The following is a 24,354-nucleotide window of genomic DNA, read 5'->3' on the forward strand; positions in this document are numbered from 1 at the left end:
TTGTTTTTTTTTTTTTTTTGGTTTTTTTTTTTTTTTTTTTTGTTGTTTTTTTTTTGTTTTTCTTTGGTTTTTTGGAGGTTTTTTTTGTTTGTTTGTTTGGTTTGGTTTGTTGGGGTTTTTTTTGGTTTTTGTTTTTTGGCTTTTTTTGTGGGGTGAGAGGTGTTGTGTTGGTGGGGTTTTTTAATTTTATTTTTTAATTTTGTTATGACTATGCAGTTTTTAGTCAGAGTTAGTGCAGCTGTTATTTGTTTAATTTTCTTAATTCACCATGAAAAGAAAATTTTCCTCAAGCAGGAAAAGCTGCTTTCTTACTGGTGATTTTCTAAATAAAAACAAGTGGTATACTCCATTGCACTGCTGGCAAAGAAACACTCATTTTGATTCATGGATGGTTTTCCTCTTATGTATAACAAAATTATGAGGGTTTTGCTGAGCTCTCATGTTTTAGAATCAAAGGTTTGGCTGAGAGGTACTCAAAATGTTTTATTTCTCTAACAACTATGAAAGGCAAATTTTTTTTGCTTCATAATGTATTTGGAACTTTTTTGTTTCCCATTACCTTGTTCCTGCAGAACTCATAATAAAGAACTACGCCAAGGGCCTAGAGAATTTGGGGTAAATCAGTATAATTTCATTTCACCTTACATTTTTCCTTTGGAAATGAAAGAACTCAAGAGGTTGAAACTGTGGGAATTTAGGGGTCCTTTTGGCTTGCCCTGTGATAGTTATTTTCATTCTGTCTTCAAGTGCTTCTTAAGAAATTATTCCCCCTACACTGAATGGGAAGGTGGTGACTGAAATCGGCTTTGTGTTTTATTTCCTTCTCTGGCTAAGCCACTCTGCTGTGTTGCAAATGCTGTGCATACCTCAGTTACTCAGTTTTTTGAGGTTCCATTCTGCTTTGATGAAAAATCATATTTCTTTCTGAAAAGTGCTTACCTTGCATATGGAAACTCAGATGAGTGGTTTACACATCTGTATGTCACATTAGGTGTGTTAATTGATACCTTATATGAATCCTATGTTGGAAGCTTGCAGTGTATTGAGACAGAAGCTGTGCATGCAGTGTGAAAGACTTTGGCACAGGAGTAAATAGAAGGATGTATAGAATGAATAATGCCCAGTCCAAAAGCTGTGATGGTCCGTAATGTATGGATGGTGAATTTATATCTTTTAACAGATGAACTGTGACACTAACCCATTGGAAGCTGGGCTGGAGTACTTTGTAAAGCTAAACAAGGTATGTCTTACTATTTTCAAAATGTTCTATTACGTCCAAGATTATTTCTTAAGTCTTTGAACATGACAAATGCCATTAGCTGGAAAATAAAATAGATTTAGTAAAACAATGACTATAATTATAATTACTTTACAAGTAGCAACTTGTTTAAAAAAATCTTCCCCATGTTCCTTGCTATCAAAATTATACAGTAGATCAGAAATTTGCAAATGCTAAATGTTGTCTACATGAAAAATAACTCCATGTGATTTATTTTTAGAGAGAAATTTTAGTCATGTACTTTTGTAACCATGAAGTGTGTACATATACATGCGCGCGCGCACACACACACACATGTATACACACAAGTTGAACAAACCTGTTCATATTGTGATAATATTCTACCAACCTATTAATTCTTGTTGAAGCAGGTATCTCTAGATTTTTTTTTCCCTGACTACCACTCTGCTACAACAATTACTGAAAAAAAGTATATTTTTTAGAACTGCTAGGGACAACTGACAACAATAAGTTAAATGTAAGTTAAATTAGTACATTGGTTAAAAGAATAATTAGTTGCTCATGAAATTTTTGAAGAGGCCCTCTGCGCATAACTTCTTTTCACCTGATTTGAAGGTTAGAAAATGGAGCTAGTTGAATTTAACTGTGCCATAAAAAAGAAATTATGTTGCTCAATCTCCTCTAATTAGCAACCTCACTTTTTTTTGTATTAATATTTTAGCAATTGAAATTCTGTTTTAGTCTAATAGATAGAAAAATTGCTTGTAATTCTCTTTCATGGTCCAAATGAAACACAAACCAAATGTCTAAACTCTGTCAAATAGAGGACCATGAAATCTGGTGAAATCATGTCCTGTGCAGATATAAAGCTATGTCCTGCTATTAGTTACTCCATCAACTCAAACAGTAGTTGCTTGCACAATGGATCTGAAGTTTCTAACATGAAAAATCTGATCCTTGAGATTGCAAGTGAGATGTCCTAAATGACAGGCTATTTCTGACTTAATCTTTTGCTTCAATTATTAATTTGTAAATTAAAGGATATAAATTTACAGTATATAAATATAAATACAGTATATAATATATATATTTTTCTTCTTTCAAGAAGAAAAAAATGTCTGCAAAACATTTAATCTTGACAATGATGCAATGTGTTACAGCAAAAAGCTGTTATTATTTATGGTCCCTTTATACCTGAAATTGTAATAAATAGATAACACGTGGTCCTTGATATTTTTGCCCTGTTATATGGAGGCACTGTAGAACTGATAAGAAGAATCCTGAACTTTAAGTTACAGCTCTAAATAAAAAACAAATCTTAAACTTTGCACAGGAAAACATATGTTAAACATAAAAGGATGCTTTTATATTTATGAGACAATTTCACTGAATGTAACAGAACAGTCTCAGGAAGGTGTTTTTCTCTCACTGTTAAACCTGTCTATAGAAGGTAAAGTTCTCCAACCTATGCAGGATTGAGGCAGGGTGCTCCCAAGGATGTAAATGGCAGTTCCTACATGTAGTGGAGTTACAGCTCTCCCCATTGGGTAGTAAAATTTTGCCTTAATCTGAGGAAATGACACATGCAAGGGAAATACAGAATTAATCTACAGTATAGATTGGGATTTAGCTGCATTTACAAATCAAAGCCTTTTCATCTTGAGGAGAGATTAGTAGAATTGCAGGGAAGGCAATAAAAATATGTTACTATTACTTGTTTTCCTTTCCATTTCCTTTTGATACATCTGTTTGTTTTCTTTTTTTTCTGCTTTCCTTTAGTTTATGTAGGAAAGCAGCCATAAGCAGGGAAAGCTGTTGGAAAGCTGTTGCTTGCCAAGATACCCATGCAGATCATAGGAAAGCATTGAAGTGCAACAAGCAATTGATTCATTAGTTGCTCTGCACACTCTGCATGGTTGAAAGGCAGGGTTGGAGAAGTTCTCCAGAGCAGGTACTCACATTGTAGACAAATGGGCATGAATGAATGTCCCGCAGAAATGCAGTGTGTCAGCCTGAAACATCTGCCAGTTTTGCTGAGCTAACGAGAAAAAGGAAATAATCAATGTTTTTTATTGACTTAAATGAGGGCAGTTGTGACTATATGTTGACACTTCAGAGGTACCTGAGCTAATTCAGCTATTGGAAGCACTCTGAACACTGTAGCATGAAATGCAGTGTGAGATTATTTACTCTGCTTCTTGGCAGTTTGAGTCCCAGTTCCATGCCTCTGGTTTTGTTGCATATTTGGCATAGCAGAGACCTCACCATTCTTTACAGGCAGCTGTGAGTCTACACAAGCCAAACACTATTTTGTTACCTGTTTCTATTGTTGCAGAAACATTCCCCTCAAAAAGGGTAGATGAGATAAAAATTACAAGCAACAGATACTTAAATACTTCTTTTTGACATTTTGGCCTGTTCAGCTCCACACAAAGATTATTTCTTTAAGCATGCGCACCCAGCTGGGGAAAGTGCTGATTTCTGTGTAAATTAGAACCAAAAGGCACTGTTCAGTTAATTACTAGAGTGCTTCTTACTGTGCAACAAGCAGCTGAAATACTCGCAAAACTGTTGTGAAAAGACTTCAGCATAAGTGAATCTTGAGTGAAATGTCATGGAAAATGAAAACAGTTTCTAAACAGATTAAAAAGAATGAAGAGCCAGATGCCAGTGAAGATAATACGATCAAAAAGAATTTTAATTTTTACAAAAGGACGTTCATATATCTGGGGAATATATATGAAGAGATGTAAAGTCCTCATAAAATGATGATGGTCTGTGTGTTTAGAAAGTTTAGTATGCATCATCTTCATGTATAGACAGACTAGTAATTTTTTTGTCATACATAACAGGAAAAACTCTTCAAAGCTGAAGCTGACTTTCTTTAATACGTCACAGGGTATTAAATTATAACATGACAATTAGTAAACACATTTCCACAGGGTTTCTGTGGCAACTTTCATTTTGTCAGTAACTCTGAGGCTTTGTTCTAGGTGGTTTCCTCTAGAGTCTGCTTGGTAATCCCTGTCTCACTAATGTTAGTGTTAGTTGCTTCCTTGCACAGATGAGCAGGATGGGCTGCAATTTAACTAAAGTGCAGGGACACTAACAGGATCAATTTATAATTTAGAGTATAAAATCTTTCACAACTTTGCAACAAAATTCTGTCCAGGTTAGGAATGGTTTGAGGTTTTTTAAATACCTGTTTTCTTTTTTTTGGCTGTTCAATTACTTTTAGTAAGTTAGTTAGATAGCTGTTACATAGCCTCGTCTCATTGATAAGCAGTCTGCTACAAAAAGAAGCAGTGTACTTCCTTCATTAAGGAAAAAATCTGCAATTCTTTTTGGTCCACATCCACTAATACTGTTCCATACATTTGTACTTGCTCAGATTTTTGAGTACTCAAAGATATCACTTCTGAATGCTTAAAATAGCCTTATTTTTCTCCTGACTGTAATGCACCAGAGATCCCTATCAAACTTGATGTTAGAGTGAAAAATCTTCATACCAACTCACGGAAATTAATTCTTTCAGAAGGATTTTTCTGAGTTCCAAGTCCGCAGTTGGCTGTTGTTGGGTTTGCGCTTGTGTTGCTGAATCCAAGGCTGCCATCTCCTGGTCGTGCTTGCTGCAGAAACAGAGACCGTGGGAACAGCACCGTGGCTTGGGAAGGGAATTCAGTAGATGAAGGAAACCCTTTGGAACTCTGCTCTAGTGTTCTCTTATAAGTCAGGATCCAAGTGCTTAACTCATGTTTTGTCTGTTTCCACTAGGAGAAACTACTATTTTCTGAGGCAGTGTTTCTTTGCATCAGCCCTCTTTATTTACTGGGGCAGGTTTTTTGTTCTTAATTCCAAACTTCTTTCCAGATTTTTCTATATCCAGAATGTCTTCTTTTTTCTTATGTCTATTCTGCCAGGGTTAGGGTTTTCTTTCCCCCTACTTCCCTTTTTTTTTTTTGTATTACCAACGCAAATTGGTAATACAAATTACCAATTTGTAATTTGATTCTTGTTTTTTTCCTTGTCTGCTTATCACTAATTGCATTTAATCTCCTCCATCCTTGCTCAGTGGCTGCTTGAATATCATTGTCAAAGCACATCTCTCAGGCTACAAGTCCCATCTCTTTTTCTCACTTAGACATTTGCTGGTTTTCACTATTACACCTGTTAGACACATGAGTATTTAATTGCTTTGGTATGCATTATGAATAGAAGTTTTGTCACACCTTTCAGCTTCATATAGGTAAGTGAATGACAAGATCCAGTCCTGGAGTAGTGACCTATCCTCCAACATAACAATATGTAAGATGTTATCTCTCAGGAAACAAGGATGAGCTGTTCTAAGGATGTGCCTCCACCCTTTTATTCCTTTGATAGCAGGCTTAGATCTACAGTTTTATTCCTCCTCTTTCTAGTAATTTTTTTCTGTCCTGACCACTCTCCAAAAGTGCTCCTCAGTTGTTTTTGTCCAACTCGTGTTTCCATGGTCTTGGTGTGGAACAGCCTGAGCTTCAAGAATTCCTGCAGCTCCTCCTGATTGCCATTGTCTGCCCTTGCTTCTCTTTTCCATCTTGCTTCCCTTTTGTTCTGAGAGGAATGACTACAATAGTGGTCACTGACTTCACTCCATAACCTGGAATAAGACTGTGTTCCATGCCAGCTTTACTCCACACAAGAAAGGGGAGATGAGGAAGAAAAAAGAGCAGAGGCTTTACGGAAGAAGGGCTAAGGAGCCTGGGGACAGGAAAAAGGATGGAGTGATGGATAGGAAATTTGAGATGGGGCATGGTACTTCTTCCCCCTCCCCCTCCTTTCAATCCCATTTATTATGCCTATAACCTGTTGAGTGTACTTTTCCACGTAAGTCCTGTACCCATTCAAGCTGAAGTTCAGGAATGAGTGGAACTCTATTCTATCATTATAACATTTGGTGTCCAGAAGGTCAGAAGATGGAGGACATATTCCATAAATTTATACAGGTTAGGAAACATGTTAGAAAGAATCTGCAAAGATTTTGTTATATGTATAAAATGTACATCTGTGTGATTCTCTGTGTGTTTCTTTGGCCATGTAAAGGAATAAGCACCCACTTAGATAGGGATTTTTAGCCAAAATAATTCAGTAATTAATCAGTTGTTTCCATTGTATGAACTTCCTAGAGCTGACTGCATACAAGAAGAGTTTAGGTGAATTGAATGAAAGATGGATTGGTGCAGGTGCCATACATACAGAGTGGACACCTCCCTTAAAAATTTTTTGTGTGGTGTAAGTTGCAAATTTGATTTGCTACAGAAAAAGAAACTTGTCAAATATTTGCCCTCTGAGAAGAAAAATTATTTTCATTTATCAGGCTGGTGAGGCAGATATCACTTGGAATATTACCCTGAAATAATTAAAGAGCATCTAGCTATGAAAATTTTCAAAATACTGTATAGAGGCTGCCTCCAGAGTGTTGTAACATTATGGTTATAGTAGATGACAGCAGCTGTTGGTGCTGCCTTACTCTGTTGGGTCACTTTGTGTTCATAATTTGGCTCTATGCCCACAGTCCTAAATGGTATTCTGAATAAATTACAGCAATTTCTTGTTGAGAGAGTTGTATATTTTTGTTGCAACTAACTGTTGAACAGATATAGCATATTTCTTTTCAGACACTTCAACTTAATTCTGATAAACTGCACAGTCTGAGAAACATGAAAAAAAAAGTTTTTGAAAGACTTATATATAATTTCTATTCCTTTGCTTCCCTTGAACTAGAAGAGGTTTTTACAGAGGGTTACAATTAGGATTGGGGTGCCATCGAAAGCCAGGTACATTTGAAACACAGTGAGTTAAACTCCTCAAGGTATCTCACTGTGCATAAAAAAATCACCTTGGTTATTGTCTTGTATACTCTTTCTTAAAGACAGTGGGTTTATCTTGTGCTATTGAACACATGGCAAATAACACGAAGTAAAAGCTTATTAAAGAAGGATAAGACAAATACGTATATACAGGATGTTAATAGATGAACTAATCAGTAGTATCCCTTTAGCTATGTGTTATTTTAAAAATTTGGCTGATTTGTCTTTGTGATATGATTTTTAATTTTAATTTTATCTAAACTTATCTAACACACAAGTAAAAAGAACAGCCCATATTTTTACCTGGTGAACTGCACTCAAATTAAATGAAGCTAAACAGCAGATATTGTCTTTATCTTTGGTGTCTAAGAAGGGTTTTTATTTTATGTTAAAACCATTACATCTGCCAGTGCTTTGGGAATTCCTTGCCAAAGTAATGGAAAGTCTTCTCTATTTTAAGCTTAGCTTTTTAGGATTGTCTTTACTTCAACTCATACAAACATTTTACATTGTTCCTACATGTCAAGTAATTTTTTTTTTTAACTCTGACAGTGAAGAGCAGCTTTAAATTTGATTCAAGGCTGGAATTGTGTAGTGTTTTCATTTGTTTCTGTTATTTTTCTTTCGTTTTGTTGGTTTGGGGCTTTTTTAAATATTAATTTATCGGGTTATACTGGTTTAAGTAGGATTATTTTTTGTATTATATTTTGTATGACAAGATAAAGCAAATAGAAGCGGTATGCAAACTGACTATTTTTCTCCTAGAAAGAGGAAGCATTTTTTTACCAAAAATATCCAGAGTGAGGTTGAAAGCATCAGCTTACAAAATCTGTTTTGATTGGAACAAACAATCCCATGCACATACACTTAAAAAACAAAAATGAATAATGGTCGGAATACATTAGTGTGAAATTGACATGGGTAGCCAAGAACTGTAAAAGAAGTAAACTGAACTAGTTGAATTCCTATAGTTGGAATTTAAGACAGTGCTTTAAATATTTAGAAGTGTATATAGGCTTCAGCAGTTGTGCATTATATATACACATCTATTTTTATGCATGTTCATGTAGTGTTCAAATATGTATGTATGTACGTATGCATCTGTTTATGTATTTATACATGTAGATACACACATTTTTGCAGTAGGTGTGTATGTATATGAGAGGCATGTATTTTGTAGAGTTTGAATTCTAGGTTATGTCCTGGTTATTTTTCCAAGCTATCATTCTAAAAAGACTGGAATATTCTTCATCTTCAATGAACAGAAGATAGCAAAGAACAAGCCCTTTACATTAAATCCCCCATATGCCTCTTCAGTTAGCATAATAGCTATGTAGTGGTTTATTCCAGGTGGCCAAAAGCTTGGCCCAGTTAGAATGAATTGGGAAAGGATTTCATTTTGCATCTGCAAGCAACAGTCAAAAAACAATCCATGCTTAGATAGATTCTAAAGCCTGCTATCTGCTTGTGGTTTCCATACCTAGGGCATATAACATTGCATTTGAATACTTGCGTTTAGTTCCACAGTGACATTCCATGTGATTAAATACCTGACATTACATTAGCATGAATAGGGAGGAATTGATTCGGTGCTAGGTATCGCTGTAGAATGTTTACTTCTTGGTATTTCTCTTTGTTATGCAGCGGATTTTAGTCTGTGAGCTGTGCTCTGGTATACAGTCTTATTTGCATTTCTAGTTTGTAGAGTTTCGTAGAGTTGCACCCACCATGTAGTAGAAAAGTGAGAGGGAACTACCAGTAGCTGGTTATTCTCTGGTGTTAGATCTTTGCTTTATATTTTGCAGCTGCATCTTGACATATTCCAAAATGATTTTTTCTGATCTGAGCTGTATTTCATGCTTTTTTCCCTCCAAAGAGTGTCAGCTCTGATCTTTATGTGCAGTATCGGCTTTATCCCCAGTTGAATCACCTTGATTTTCAGACTAACTGCTCCTTAAGTGATTCATAAGCTGTTTTTCACAACTGCTTACAGATCCTAGCCTTTCATAGTGCAAAACTCTTCATCACTTAAATAATGTCTTCTGAGCCTACACATGGATTTATGTGGACCGCAAGAAATACAGGAACACATGAACTAACTGTATAATATCTATTCCAAGTACGTGTTGCTTGTAATTCTGACAGTGCAATAATTCTCTACTGAAATTAAAGAACATTACCAGAAATAGTATTTTTGAAGACTTCAACAATATTTCATTTCTTTTCCCTGAAACACTCATCAAATTAATATAATTCCTTCTTCAGACCTAAGATGCCTTAAAATGGCTTTCCCTGCTAGTGAAGCAAAGACTGGAAAGCTAGAGGCCTTTGTAACTGCTGTTATATTTCTGCCCCTGGGGAGGCGCGTGTGTGTTTGGTAATTTAGTTTGAATACAATTCTTCTGTTCTGTCTGACCAATGCCATAGGAAAAAAAATGGACATCATGAAGAATTTCTTCATGGGAAGGGTTGTTAAGCATTGGAAAGGCCTGTCCAGGGAGGTGGTAGAGTCACCATCCCTGGAGGTGTTCAAGAAAGAACTGGACTTGACACTTCATGCTGTGCTGTAGTTAACAAGGCAGTGATTGGGGAAAGATTGCACTCAATGAGCTTAGAGGCTCTTTTCTACCTAAATGTTCCTGTGATAGAATCAGCTCAGTGTGATCAGATACAGTAAATACTGCCCTATAGACCCTTGAGGGTTCTGAAACTTGCCCGTGACTACCCCATACTAGTCACTCATTTGTGCAGTCTTCTGAAAATATGAGAATCTGCTTGTACCTAAGCAGGCTGAAAAAGGGAACTCCAGAAAATAGCAGTATTCTTTACAAAACATGCTGTGTTATCCTATAAAATGGTCAATAAGGGAACAAAATGTGCCTACTTTAAAACAGGAATATGGAGTAAACTGCCAGCTGCGCAGCCTGGCAGAGATGTCAAAGTGGAATACTGACAGGTTACTGTCATATTTTGATGATGGCTTCAAAAGGAAGTGTGTTGACAGAGCAAGGCCCAGACTTTAGGATCTGGGCATTGGAATTCACCTCTTCTCATAGACACTGAAATGATGTACAGTCTTCTGGCTTACAACCTTAACTGGGCAGATAGTCTTTACCACAGCTCAGTATGTATGTGTTTCCACTACATTGGAATTATGGATCTAGGAAAATGAATATGCAGAATAAATATATAATATATATTATATAATATAATGTATGTATATAATATAATGTACTAGTATAAAAATACCAAGATACAAGATATACTGTCTGCTAAAGATTTGATTTCATCTACATTTCATACAATATACTCATGTGATGGGCAAAAACATTAAGATACATGTAAATATTTATATCTCTAAACATATTGGAGAACCCAAATAAGCATATATCATCATTATCTTGTATTTTTTCAGGCAGCAGACTTTACAGGAAAAGAAGCACTGAGGCAGATTAAAGAAAAGGGGCTCAAACGACGGCTGGTATATCTCACCCTGGAAACAGATAATGTTGATCCAGAGGGAAATGAAAGCGTGTGGCACAATGGCAAGGCAAGGACTATAGTTCATGTTGCAAAAAATCAGTCTTAATTCTCCATGAACAGAATCTTGGTGTTTCAAGTGTGAATGCATTATTTGTATTTTACTGGCACAGAACAATTTGAAGCTATGCTAAACACACTAATCTTCAAGCAAGAAGTAAAGACTAAATACCTACAGAGAAGATGTGAAATGCTGTCAAGTCACTGAAAATAGGGCTAGAACAGACTAATGTATTGTCATCCATTCTTTTCTTCTGCAAGTTCACTGCTGTTCTAAGAAAACACTTCTGCTCCTGAAAAGAAATTAAACAGCAAAGTTTGGGGCTCCACACTTCACAGATTGTGTTGAAATATTCAGTAGCAGTTAAATTGTTATAGATAATAAACATATGCATGTGTATTGTATATGTTCCAGTGAAAACTTAATTAAACATAATAAGAACAGGGTATTTTTTTAAGAAGCAAGAACTTCCCAGTTTCAGGTGGTGTTAGTCTCTGTTGAGAATATTATGAACTGCCTGACACATTTGAAACTTGCAGGATGTCTGAAGTCTATAAACCAAAATGTGAGATGTCTGGTTGTTTGGGTTGTTGGCTGGGGTTTGGTGTTTTTTTTTAGTTCGGTTGGTTGTCTGGTTTTGGTTTATTTTTTGTTTTCTTTTTGCTGCTGTGTTTTTGGTTTTTTGTTTGTTAGGTTTTTTTCTTTCCCCAGAAAATCCACTGCATCTTGAGAATAAATACAATTGGTTTTGGTTTTTTCCAGGTTATTGGCAATACCACATCTGGATGTTTCAGCTATGGAGCTCAGAAGAGTCTAGCTTTCGCGTATGTTCCCATGGAACTCAGCAAAGTTGGACAGAAATTGGAAGTTGAACTTTTAGGTAAAAATTATCCAGCAGCCGTTATAGAGGAGCCACTGGTGCTGACTGAACCAACAAGGATGCGCCTTAAGAGAAAGGGTGAAAGTCCCAAAATATAAACACAGATGGGGATACAGCAAATTGTGCAGTAGGAGAATTGCTATTAATATGCATATAATTAAGAGAATTAAACTACTCACATATTCGAATTACTAAACTCAAAATCTTCATTGCCATACATAAGTGAGAAATTCAATGGCATTACTTCTAATTCCCTGTGTGCAATGTTCACATTAGAGAACTGAGCAGAGCTGATGAGCTGCCATCTGTTCTGCTTCCCAGTAGTGCTTGAGCACAGTGGCAGGGAATGAGCACATCACTGATTCAGCTTGCTCCCACAATGGCTAACAGATCTGCGTTAATCCATATGAGAAGTGTGCTCTTGATTCTGTCCAATAGCAAATTCCTCCCCCTCCCTCACACTCACAGTTCCTCCTTTACCTGCCCTTGAGGTAAAGTGGTTTATCGTGTCTTCTTTACACACGAATAGCAAGCTTACCATAAAATCATGTCACCAGTTCTACACAGAATACTTCATAAAGAATTGAAAGACATATCATTAACCATTAAAATAATAAAGGCATTACTAAAGGTAAACTGAACTCTGAGCATTTTTTTCTCTGCGTGTCAGCATGGCAGAAATTCTCATAGAAGTCCAAAATCTAGTTCTTCTCAATGAAACAGTTGTAGGAAGCCCATTCTTCACTATTTTACAAAATCATCTGGCATATTACATATAATATGCTATAACAAACACTATTACTACTCAATTTCTGAACAAAGCTTAAAGATTTACTACATTAAATCTGAACCACTAGATAGGCCCCAGAGATGGTCAGTCTTTTCTTACTGTTAATCATGAGCCATATATTATTCCATAGAAATATTAACAATGAAAATATATAATTAAATTCACAGTAAAAGAGCTTTATTGAGTGTTAAATATTCTATAATCCAAGTAAGCAGCATTGGGATAGTGTGTATGATGGGAACACACTAAATTAATAAAACACTCATTTGGAGTTCAATAATATTCTGAACAATTCTCTTCAATAACAATGTTAAAATTTCCAACTCAGTAATGCTGTCCTTTAGGCTATACGTGCATGTTTTCAAAGTATGTATAAACCATGTTCAAAATGCACTTTCTTCAAGAGAGTTGGTGCCTCTAAATCTTCAGCAAAGAAGCAAATGTATAAATAGTATCTACCAGGAGAAACACAATTTGAGTAATGAACACTCACTCTTGATAAAGTAAGCTGACATTACATTGTGCTGTTTTGAATGTCTTTTATAAAGCAGGTCAAAATTAAATATATGAGTTCTGCCAGGTTTGAATGTCATACTATCTTGAGTGAAAAAATCCATTCAGAAATTATTCTCTGCAACACTTTCATAAGTGATTCAGTTCTATTGTGCTGAACCATCAAAATGTTGCTTTTTCTAAAGATAACATTATTTGTAATGAGGCACTTAACCACTGTGACTCTGTAAGCATTTGAGAAATCTGAAGTACAACACAATGTTATATGGTTTTATTTAGACTGGAGAAAAAGAACAATGCTTAGAAACATAGTTTTAAATTTCAGTATTTCCCAAGATTATGCAAATTCACTAGACACCACATCCTGGAGTGTAGTGTTAACAGTTACTCTGAGACATCTATACTTTCCTAATTAGCTTTGCTATGCCAAAAGTGTTCCCACAATGCCTCCATCTCCCAGCCCGACAATTAGAATCAGGTTTGTAACTCCTTTTCTGACTCAGAAGAAAGATTAATATGTCAGCTGGATCAATCTGACTGCAGAAGGGACAGGCTTTCTGCAGCCTGAGCAAAGAGTAATGAATAGCAGATACCATTCCTACAGTCAAGTGAACTCAGAACCTGTACCCTCCAGCAGCTTGTACTGCATTTCCAGCTGTAACCTCCCAGCCCCTAATGTCTACGTGCAGCTGATGCAGACTTTGCTCATTTTACAGTGTAGTGTTATACAAGCCCAGACACTGATTTCTTTGGCGCTTTCTCACTGACAGGTCTTGTGACCCAAGTCACGCCTGGCCAATAATAAAAGCTGTGTGAGGAGTGGCTGAGGTCACAACTTCATCGTGAGGGACAGACACTGATTTCCTCTCTGTGGTGGCTGGTGACAGAACCTGAGGGAATGGCCTGAAGCCTAGTTGGAGAAGGTTTAGGTTGGATGTTTTGAAAAGACTCTTCACCCACAGGGTTTTTAGGGACTGGAGCATGTTCCGCAGGGAAATGATCATGGCACTAAATTTGTCAGAGTTCAAAGAGTGTTTGGACAATGCTTTCAGGCACAGAGGGTGATTCTTGGGGTTGTCCTGTGCAAGGCCAGGAGCTGGACTCAATGAGCCTTGTGGGTCCTTTCCAATTCAATCAGCATATTCCATGGTTCTAAGTTTCATTTAATTGCAAGATTTAGATAAGCTAACAATGTTTCTCGGTCTAGGCAATATAGTTTCTTTCTTGCAGTCAATTTACAAGATTAAAACAACTTCTGATTCATCGCTGACCACATGTAAGGCAAATTAAATATCTTGTTGCTCTCTGTTACATCTTAAGAATGCTTGTGCTTTCTCTTTGACAATGAATTCAGGAGCAGAGACATCAGAAGTAGCACGGATTGCTGAGAATTAGAGGTGCTGTAGCTGTGATAGCAATGTTTGAAAGTGCTTCCTACTTGACTTGGCTTCTTTTTACTGCTCTGATACCCACGTCAGCTTACTGAATATTCATCAGAACAGCTCAACATTGCATTCTGCACAGCACGGATAAATGAAACTGTATCAAGACAAAGGTTTACAAATAATGCCAACATACAGGGTCAATCCTGTCAAGTCAATCCTTTAAAGTTATTTTTTTTTAAAGTACAAAACCATGAAAAAATGAGGTGGGGGAAGTGTTCAGCAGCTACTGTATATTCCTGTCACTTCTTTTCGTTACAGATTGAGATATGGTGTTGCCTAAACTTGTGCCAAGACACAGCAAGAGGAAGTAAATAAGAGCAAGAATGTTTAAGTATTGTATTGAGTTTTAAGAAGGCTTCTAACCAATCAAACAGTGCAGTAAGATTGGTAGGGACTTCTTTAGAGTCTTAACCTCATTAGCTAACAGAGGAGACACATCTGCAATAAGGTGAAAAAATGACAGTCATCTAGGAAATTTTCTGAAATCATCAAATCAGGGTATGTAAAAAGCAGTTTTCTCAGACAGTTTTGTTTGCCATTTTCCTGTATTTTTCCATCTCCAGAGTTTTTGCACAGCAGAGTAGATGCTGCTATTACCATTTGATTTTTTTTCCAAGTTTCCATATGCTATGGCAAAAAGAATCCAGTTCACGCTTTTTACAGCATAATAAATTCACACTGATACTGTAACCTTATGTGACATGCTAATGACTTTTTTAATCACTGATCCCAAAGCAACATCCAGATTATTCAACCCCAAACTCAGAAAAGACAAACTGAAATGTAAGAGACTAAACATAGACCATTTCCTGGATTTATTCTTTTGATTCAAGAGAATACTGTCTGAGAGAAATAGATTTTTCTGGTTGGGGTTCCAATTCTCTCAAGTAGTAATGAAATAAATAAAATGCCAAAAATCCTAGAAAACATGACAGGCAGCAACATTCAGACTGTGACTGTGCAGTACCTGCAGTATACATTTAAAACAGTTCAATCCAATGTTCTAACTATGGTCAGGCAACAAGGTTATCCAGTTCTAGTGGCATGGGATAACCAGTATATAACTCTTTACGCTTCTCTACAAGAAAGTATGAATTCAGCTACATTTGAACACCATGATAACTTTGAAAATATGAAAGGTGAATAGAAATTATTAATTTTGTTTGAAATTCTCTGGTTTCACCAGCACTGTGCAGATTTTCAAAGTACTTACTTTGAGAGAACAAAAAGGGTTTCTGTGCTAAAACTTGAATGAAACTTCAAACCTGTAAAAAAGACACGGAAGATGTTAGAAAAAGAAATAGTTCAGTGAGACATTTGAGACTGGTCGTGGGATCTGAACTAGAAACAAGAGAAAATGGAACCTTGCAGCTTTTGAACAGTATGAATCACATTTCAAGAAGGAAAATACTACTTTTAGTCACACACCAGTTTGTTAGTAATCCTGGAATTTACTTTGAAGAAAACTGACTTTAGGACAGTACTGTTGCTTCTCATTCCAGTACTGACTGCAGATTGTAGTACATTCTCATTGCAGAAAAAAAGCTGAGATCACTCATCATAGCTGCTGTTTTCAAACCAGCAGGGAAACCTGTGGGATTTTAAGAAACCCAACCTGGTAGCTTCATAGGTTTATCTACTAGATCCCACTAAAACAAGCAGGAACTTTTTTCCTGCAGAAACTTGTCAGGAAATAGTCAGGAGACCAGTATACTCAATATTTGGCTTTCTAACTGAGAAAAAACAAATTTTAATGTGGATTGTTCTTGCCTGTTACCAAAGGGCTATATAAACTTGGGAATACACATATTTACCATTCTAACTGAATGGGAAATATATGGTTGATCTTCCACTGGCCGCTGAAATTTATGCATATTCCATGGATGAACAAACTTGACCATAGTTGACAGCTATTTCTGTCCTTTCACTCTCTTAGATTTCACATCAAGATTATAACTAAGGTGGATTGCAATATTGCTTTAGGCAATTACATGGCTTGAAGAAACAGCCCTGTTGAAATTGCTGCTATTTCTGCTTCTGTGTTAGTTCACTTCCTTCCTACACTGTAACAGTCACAAGCACCATCTTACAGCCAGACCTCGTTCTAGGCTTCTCATCTGAATGGACAAAATGGAGAGAAAAATCACGGGCTGCTTATGATTTTGCAGGGGTCTGGGGGTTGAAGGGGGAGGGCAGACACATGGGTCTCTCTCTCTGTGTGGGGGTGAGTGTGTGTGCACTAGCAGCTGATGCTGACAGGAGAGTTTCTCCAACAGGAATAATCGCCGCCTCGCTCAGCTCAGCTGCATCTCAGTGATGGTTGCAGCTTGTTTTTCCCTGTCCTGCACACTGGCCAGCAGCAAGGCCGTGTGAGTGCTGCAGCTGCCTTACTGTGCTGACACACAGAGCAAGCTCTGTAGCCCAGCAGTATAAAAGACGGATGAGCCGCTATGAAGGCACAAGTAACAGTCCAGATAATTTTACGAGAATGCACTCTGTCCTGTCCTCATAATGTTGCACTGACTTCAGTCAACATTATGGACAGGACTTTAAAACCACAGATGATTTGAGACACAAGCCTGCACATAGCTCCCCTGGGAATGGCTCCGACGTTTGAACCGGGTGTTTAACATAGGAGTTGAAGGAAGACAAAATTAGAAGAGACCGCCAGCATCAGCGGGTCTCATACCTTGAAAACACCGGCAAAATATTTTCAATTTCCTTTTCAAGCTAATACCAAAACCCACCGGTGTAAAGCCGCACCGCCCGCACCCCCCCACACGCCGCCCCCAGCGCTCCCTCAGCGGGCCCGAGCCCCGCCCTGCTCTCCCCGCTCCGCCCCGGGCCGCGCGCTCGCTCGGCGGGCGGGCCCCGGCTCGGGGCGGGCTCCGCGGCCCAGTTCCGGCTGGCGGGGATGGCGCGGCGGGCGGGCTTCAGCCGGCTGCTGTGCCTGTGCTTCAGCCGGCTGCTGCCCCTCTGCCTGCCCCTCTGCCTGCCGCGGCCGGCGGCGGCGCGCCCGCCCGCCCCGCACCTCGTGCTGGTGCTGGCCGACGACCTGGGCTGGGGCGACGTGGGCTGGCACGGCTCTGCCATCCGCACGCCGCGGCTGGACGCGCTGGGGGCGGGCGGCGTGCGGCTGGAGCGCTACTACACCCAGCCGCTGTGCACGCCGTCCCGCAGCCAGCTCCTCTCGGGCCGCTACCAGGTAGGGCGGGCTCCCAGCCCTGGGTGCTCCCGGCTCGCTTCGGCAGCCCCCGTGCGCTGGGGCTTGCCGGGTCTCTGTGCCGCTGCGCTGCGGAAACCAGCCGCTCTGAAGCGGCAGACTTCGCCTGGCGAGCTCGGCAGTAAAGTAGACGTGGAATCAGTGCAAATTGTTCTTCTCCAGAGAAGCCGAGGTGCCCTCTGTGCTTCGGTTGGATTAATAGGCACGGCAGCCTGTCGTGGAAAATATTTTTTCCCTATTCGCCTGCTTGTTGGATATTTTTTCACTGGACAACGCGGGTGAGACGCAGACAGAAGCAGATGGGCATTACTTGTTCATTTGTTGCTACATGTTTCCAGTGCAGCGCCCACGTGCGTCACCTCCACCTGGTACGGGAGGTGATGTTCTGCCCTCCTCGATGGGAGTGTGCACAGAGTGGTCATTACTCTAAATAGTTCGTAGTAGTTTCCTGATTTTCCCACTTTTTTTTCCCAGTTGTACAGGTGCAAGATTTGGCCTTTGTAATACCGATATAATTTTACCCTTTCCCATCCTTTTTGCAATTTTGGCAAAAAACATGGGGAGTGGGGGGTGGGAAAGAAAGTATGGACACACAGCATAGACCGAAGAAAGAAACTCTCAAAGGGTTAAATTTGTTTCAGAAACTTCCCCTGTGTCTCAAGAAGTCCTGCACATCCATGCTAACCATAGTGATTGCCAAATAAACTGCTCCGAGTGAAAGAAAATAAGTGTTATCCTGTATTAGTGAATACTGTCTCTTCTTGCAGGAACGTTGTTCTGGGTGACACTCTTTCCAAGCAACATTTGTCTCGTTCCTGAAAAGTCCAAGAATGAATAATGATGAATAGGAAAAAGCAATTTACATTATCTTTACCAACCCTTGATGTTCTGTTAAATAACCTAAAATATTTTTTCATAGTGAATATTTTTAAAATACAGTTCATAATCTGAAAGTGCACTCTAAGAAAGGGGCCACTGCTGCATCACATCTTAAAAGTGGACATTGAAAATACCTATAGTTCAGTCTGTATTTAAATTAATGCCATACATCTGGCTTGAAAATTCAATAATCTTAATGTTGACCATGTTGCAACTGTGTGAAATAATATTAGAAAACTGAAGTTATTTATTTTTTTTAATAGTGGAGGCATTCTGTGCAGCAGCAATTATGCATCAAATAATTATGTTATGCAGAAAATATGTGGGATCTTTTTAAAAATTGTTGTGTCCATGGATATGATTAATAGTTACTTAGAAACTTGAGAAAGTAACCTAAATCTGGAGCTGAAACTTTGGTAGTCACCTTGCAATCTGTCTAAAAGAAAATCAATGGTATTGGTCTATGATAGCTATAGATTTTTTTTTATAATTGCCTCCTTGTCCTTTTTCTAATTTTCCAGATACATTGCAAGAAATTACAATGCTTTGCTAGTTTGTGCGATTTGTACATTCATGCTTTCTGTAATAAAGCACTTTAAAGTATTTAAAATATTTTATATAGAATAAAACTATACTATAATTTAATTTTTGGAATCTCCTTGTTCAAAGAAAATGAGAAAGTAATAGGCCCTTTAGAAAAGGGCCTCTCCCAGTTGCCTAAGATCAAGGCTTATTTGTTTTAAAAGTTAGTTCAGAGAGTTGCTAAATTTCAAAGCAATTCTTTCAAAGTTAGTCATACAGCTTGCTACACTGGTGTGCTTAGCGCAGTCATAAAATCTGGTGTCATCTGCTCCAGGGGATGTTGGAGACTTTGTGCTTTGACACACACAGATTGCTAGAAATATTTAATATATAAAGAAGACATGTATAATTGTATACATATATTGGCAGGCCTAGGTTTAGGGAAGTGCCTTTTTGATTGTGGAGAAGACAGAGAAGTTGACAAAAGTCAGCTTATAATGTCAGTCACTGAGGAGGTTCCTTATATCAAGTGTGATATACTACTCAAAATATTGTTATCAGTGATAGTTTCGTGAACAAATACAAAATTCACAACTTAATAAGAGTAGAAACTTTATTAGAACTATTGAATATCAGATCTAGTCAGTGTGAAGCTTGTGTCATCCCCATATTCAAATGCTTTCTATATGCTTGTACTCATTTAAACCATGCAAATAAATACACAAGTGTGTATATATAATGTACATTTAGAAGAGTAACAGAAAACTATTTTTCTTTCATTGACCTTTCCTCCAGTGACTGATCTCTGATCCAGGCAAAAGCTTGATAGATTCACCTGCCATGTGCATTTTTGCCCATTTCAATCCCATTTGAAATGTCTCACTCCATCTTGAGAAGTCCCTAGACTTCAAACAGACCATAATGATAATTCTTACCTGTTAGATTTCTAGCTAAAAGCATAAAAGGCTTTGTGTGTGTTTGTTTGGTTTTTGTTTGTTTTGAGTTGGTTTGTTTCAGAGTTTTTTTTAATTGTGCTTAATTTATGTCTGGGAAGATGTTAACTCTTGCAGTGCTATTTTCTTGTTTTCCTCCATGCAACCCCAGCCCTCCATCCTGCAGCTTCCTCATCATCTTCAGTGGTACATTGGTAAAATGAAGAGCCCCTAAAAATGCTAATTTCTAATGCAGCTGTGCTTCTTTTTTGGCCTGCTTAAAAATTAACTTGTGGGCTGCATTGTAAGTGATCTCTCACACTTCTTTTCTCTGCTAGATCCACACAGGTTTACAACACCAGATAATTTGGCCATGCCAGCCCAGCTGTCTGCCACTGGATGAGAAACTCCTCCCAGAGCTGCTTCAAGAAGCGGGATATGTTACTCATATGGTGGGGAAGTGGCATTTGGGGATGTACAGAAAAGAATGCCTTCCAACCCGAAGAGGATTTGACACTTACTTTGGTAATGGTTTAATTCAATATGGGCAATAAATGCAGTGTTGAAAAGGATGAGAAACTGCCAAACTGCCCCATTCTTGTAACAGCAGTGGATTTACTGTTGATTTCTAAGTGAAGCCATACCTGGATATGCACATTTCCAAAGTATCACTGCTTTAAGTATGATAATGCCTTAAATGTATGCTCAAGCTTTACAGCTGACTGAACAAAGTATCAGAATTACTGTGTGGCTCCAAGTAAAGTATTTCTCTCTTACCATTTTCCCTCACCCCTCCCTCCTTCCCAGAGTTAACTTTTTACTCCAAATACCTGCAGCAGCACAGGAGAACAGGGAATGGGGGTTACAGCCAGTTTGTTTGTGTAGCTTTGGTGTTCCAGAGCTGGTGGTTAGTTGGTGTGAAAGCCTCTATAAAGTAGTATCCAAAAACTCACAAGTTAGGAGCTGAAGCTGTCAGGCTAAACAGTAGACTCGCTTGTTTGAGTGCATTACTTGCACAGCAATTTGTAGCTATACATTGTTTATTGTTCCAAGTGTAGCCTGGGCTCCTGTCCCAGGATCAGTTCCACATTTATTAGTTTTGCACAGGTGTCATGGATGTTGCGTGACTTGGGCTGTCTGGTGTACATCTGTACATCTCATTCTGCACAGCACTGAGCTCAAAGAGGTCCATATCCACTTGGTTGTTTTTGAGACACTTTCCTTGAATGATGAATTTCAAAATAGTTCATTTCAATGCAGAAGCCCACATTGCTCTTGTCTAACCTGCAGCTTAAGTGAAGAGTGTGACTGTGCTGTATGTATGCCTTTTATAAGCTATGCTTATCCACACATGAGGTGGGAACAACTGTTCCCTTAGATAGTTTGCTTCGTTTCACTCTTCTGGGAGCTCAGGGCCATGGTTTCACAACTGAATTGAGCGAATTTATGTGGATTGGAATATAATGCCTCTCACTGCTTAAGCATTTGTGCTTTCTCCCATCCCTTCACAGGAGCTTGGGATCTCTTTGTTGGAATGGGTGTAGATAAGCTGCTGTTCCTTGTGAAATCTCACCCTGGGACTGAACAGGCTTTTAATGCAGGAGCCTGAGGACAGGCTGGCTCTGGGTATGGTTTTTGGGTGCCCAGTGTGACATTATTTTTCAGAGGATATAGTGGTTTTATATCCTGCAGTGTTCATGTGATTCCAGTAGGAATCCATTATGATTAGGGGTGTTTGATTCCATGGCACACTTGATGCAGTCTTGCCCAGTGGACATTCAAAATGGAAAAAATGCAACATGTGCATTTCAGTACATTGATGCAATGTACTCAAATGCAAAGCAATCTGCCTATAAGATCACTTCATCTTTTGAAACATTAACCATTTTACTCTCCTAAAAATATAGTAGACATTTGTATATTATTTAAGATAACTTCATTGTTTCTGTACATTTGTGTTTGCAGAAATTACTAGCTGGATTTTTGTCCCGAGGTTTTGGTGGGTTTTTTTGGGGTTTTTTTGTTTGTTTTTGTTTTGGTTTTTTGTTTTGTTTTGTTTCTTTTTCAGAACATAAGACTGTATTTTTTTTCAGCATATTGGGGGAGAAATCTAAAATCTAATTTCAAATGTAATTTTTGAGATTCAGATATTTTGATTTTGAAAAGTTTTATTTGTGCTTGCTAAAACACAAAGGTTCTGCATGCCTAACAGGCTAGCCCTAGGTAGGAGCAAATCTATACATGCAGGATTTTTACTTAATTTCTTTTGGATATCTCTAAATGATTGTGTCTTTTCTTCACCAGCTGGTGTCAGCAGTGGATCAGAAATTGCATTACAGCAGACATTAAAGACGATTCATGCCTGGGTATTTTTGAATAAATGGAGTAAAGAATTCCAAACTTTCCAACAGAGGTGGAAACCTTACATGAAAATACAAACGCAGAAATCATACCACCAAAAACAGACTAGTTCACTGCTAGATCACTGCCTTGGCTCTTAGTGCTTTAGTTTAGTACTGATGGACATCCAAGTACAAGTAAGAGGTCATTAAACTGCTTTCAAAATGTTTAATTTCTTTTGAAATTAATGCTGGCATTAGCAATGAAAAGCCTATGAGGTATTAAATGCGGAGCTACTTAGACGTGTCAGGGGTCTCACAGTAGGTGGTCCAGGGTTGAATTAGTGTTTTAGCTCAAAACCACTTATGTTTTGACATTTGTGTTTGACTTCTTTTCTCCTCCTGATGCATGTGTTTATGTGACACGATGTTGGCCTGCTCATTTGACATCTTTTCCTGTTGTAGGCTATCTCCTTGGCAGTGAGGATTATTATACTCATGACCGCTGTGTCCTCATCAAAGCAAAGAATGTGACGCGCTGTGCTCTGGACTTTAGAGATGGAGAAGAAGTTGCAACTGGATTTAAAAATGTGTACTCCACAAATTTATTCACAGAAAGAGCTATAGATCTTATAGCCAATCACAAAACTGAGAAGGTATAGGCAACAGCTGCTACTCTGATAACTTCAGCATTAAAGAATGTTTCTAAAAACATTGATGAAATATTGATACAGAGAGCTGTGTTTGAGCTGTAGTTCAGGGCTATTCAATAGGTGCATAGAGCTAAATATGAGAAGTAGCACTAGTAAAACTTATCTGCTGCCAAAATTTGCTTTGTCTGCATGGTCCTGGCCTACTACCCTTCTCAATTTCTTCTATTTTAATACAATTAATACATTTTTAGAAATGGTTTAGCAAGTAGTTTGCACTTCTAAGCAGAGAAGGGAAACTTAAGGTGAGACATTTAATAGAAAGAAATTGTTAACAATTATGTTATGAAGAAAAGATATAGCTGATGTTTTTCCACAGCTTTTCAAAAACAATGTTTCAAAGCTTTCTTAGTTTATGTGCAGGGAATGGAAGATGTAGAAGTTGTAGAAGAAATCAAAAGACACTACCTGCACTGTTGATAAAAGATTTCTGTTTGTGCTGCAGTAACTTTAGCACTTAGTACTTTATGTTCAACTAATTTCCATTCTATCCCTTCCACCCCAGCCCCTCTTTCTCTATCTCGCTTTTCAGTCTGTGCATGAACCTCTCGAGGTCCCTGAAGAATACATGAAACCATATTCTTCCATAAAAGATGTGAAGCGGCGCCATTATGCAGGAATGGTGACTCTTATGGATGAAGCGGTAGGAAATCTTACTGATGCTCTGAAAACATACGGTCTTTGGGACAACACAGTTTTTGTTTTCTCTACTGGTAAGTTCCTTCAAGTATTCTTTCAGTAATAACTTTGCTAACAAGCTGACTACAGAGACATTTGGCCCCTCTGTCTTTTCTCTGCATGTCTTCTAGTGACATAAGAGTGAGGAAAGTTGAGCAGGAATTTAAGTGAAACAGCGTTTTTTCTTCCTTCTCTTAGGGCCTTCTCAAGCTTAACAAAAACAACTCTGAAGTAGTGTATGTGCCCATGGGGGATGCTCCTGGTGGTGTAAAAATACCTTTCTAAAACCTGAGGAGTGCAGTGGAGTTAGAAGCATCCTTCTTGACACTGCAGTTACTGAGGATCTGTCAGAATTGAATCCTTACTGAGAGCTCTCTGGAAATTTATTTCTGCTGAAGCAGTTTGTCCTGTCTGTGAATTGCCATGTGTTGCACGTAGCACAAACAGCTAGACAGCAAGCAGTTTGAAGCCAAAACTGTTTCTTTCCCTCACTTTAAGATGTTGTGTAGTTTTCTCATTTTTGAAGTATTTCACTGTCAGCTTAGTCCCATAAAACAAAGGCCTGTTAATAAAAAGCTGAAAATATGATGAGCAGTCTAGTCAGCCAAATTACAATCTGAGTTTTTGTATGTACAGGCACATGATCTGGTTTCTAGATTATTAGACTAATGTAAATAATACATTACAAAGCAGTCTACTTTGTTTCCAAATTAAGAATGAAACAGAACTTTTTTTAAGTACTCGGCTGAGTTGCAGGAACATATTTACTCTTTTTTGGCTGGAAGTGGGAAGTACGCTTTCAATGCATACAGTGGT

General features: G+C 38.2%; 2 protein-coding genes and 1 long non-coding RNA gene across 15 annotated transcripts in view; 2 read left to right on the forward strand and 1 right to left on the reverse strand.

Moving 5' to 3' along the window:
- The window catches only part of DMGDH (dimethylglycine dehydrogenase), a 39,432-nt gene extending 27,289 nt beyond the window's left edge, over positions 1–12,143 (forward strand). For 7 of the 8 annotated variants that reach the window (XM_064403255.1, XM_064403254.1, XM_064403252.1 and 4 more), the window contains exons 14-16: positions 1,181–1,240; positions 10,502–10,636; positions 11,390–12,143. In XM_064403255.1, coding sequence (XP_064259325.1) covers positions 1,181–1,240; positions 10,502–10,636; positions 11,390–11,605 — 411 coding nt within the window. In that variant the 3' untranslated portion in view covers positions 11,606–12,143. Of the gene's footprint in view, positions 1–1,180; positions 1,241–3,019; positions 3,192–10,501; positions 10,638–11,389 lie in introns of those variants that run through there. The other variant, XR_010352304.1, reaches the window with a different exon arrangement.
- Positions 43–17,055, reverse strand: LOC135289565 (uncharacterized). 3 transcript variants are annotated; one of them, XR_010352307.1, is made up of 6 exons: positions 16,945–17,055; positions 15,469–15,520; positions 10,803–10,919; positions 4,750–5,977; positions 3,200–3,278; positions 43–2,808 (listed from the first exon to the last, which is right to left on the reverse strand). It is a non-coding gene; the product is annotated as an uncharacterized LOC135289565 (long non-coding RNA). The 3 variants fall into 3 exon arrangements; XR_010352308.1 differs by lacking the exons at positions 43–2,808; positions 3,200–3,278 and having other exon boundaries at positions 3,551–5,903; XR_010352306.1 differs by lacking the exons at positions 43–2,808; positions 3,200–3,278 and having other exon boundaries at positions 3,551–5,977.
- Positions 17,056–17,141: 86 nt separating this feature from the next.
- Positions 17,142–24,354, forward strand: part of ARSB (arylsulfatase B) — a 187,520-nt gene continuing 180,307 nt past the window's right edge. For 3 of the 4 annotated variants that reach the window (XM_064405665.1, XM_064405666.1, XM_064405664.1), the window contains exons 1-4: positions 17,142–17,460; positions 20,150–20,336; positions 22,616–22,806; positions 23,366–23,573. In XM_064405665.1, coding sequence (XP_064261735.1) covers positions 17,170–17,460; positions 20,150–20,336; positions 22,616–22,806; positions 23,366–23,573 — 877 coding nt within the window. In that variant the 5' untranslated portion in view covers positions 17,142–17,169. The remainder of the gene's footprint in view (positions 17,461–20,149; positions 20,337–22,615; positions 22,807–23,365; positions 23,574–24,354) is intronic. The other variant, XM_064405663.1, reaches the window with a different exon arrangement.

Source organism: Passer domesticus, chromosome Z (assembly GCF_036417665.1).
Source record: "Passer domesticus isolate bPasDom1 chromosome Z, bPasDom1.hap1, whole genome shotgun sequence".
In the NCBI taxonomy this organism is placed as follows: Eukaryota; Metazoa; Chordata; class Aves; order Passeriformes; family Passeridae; genus Passer; species Passer domesticus.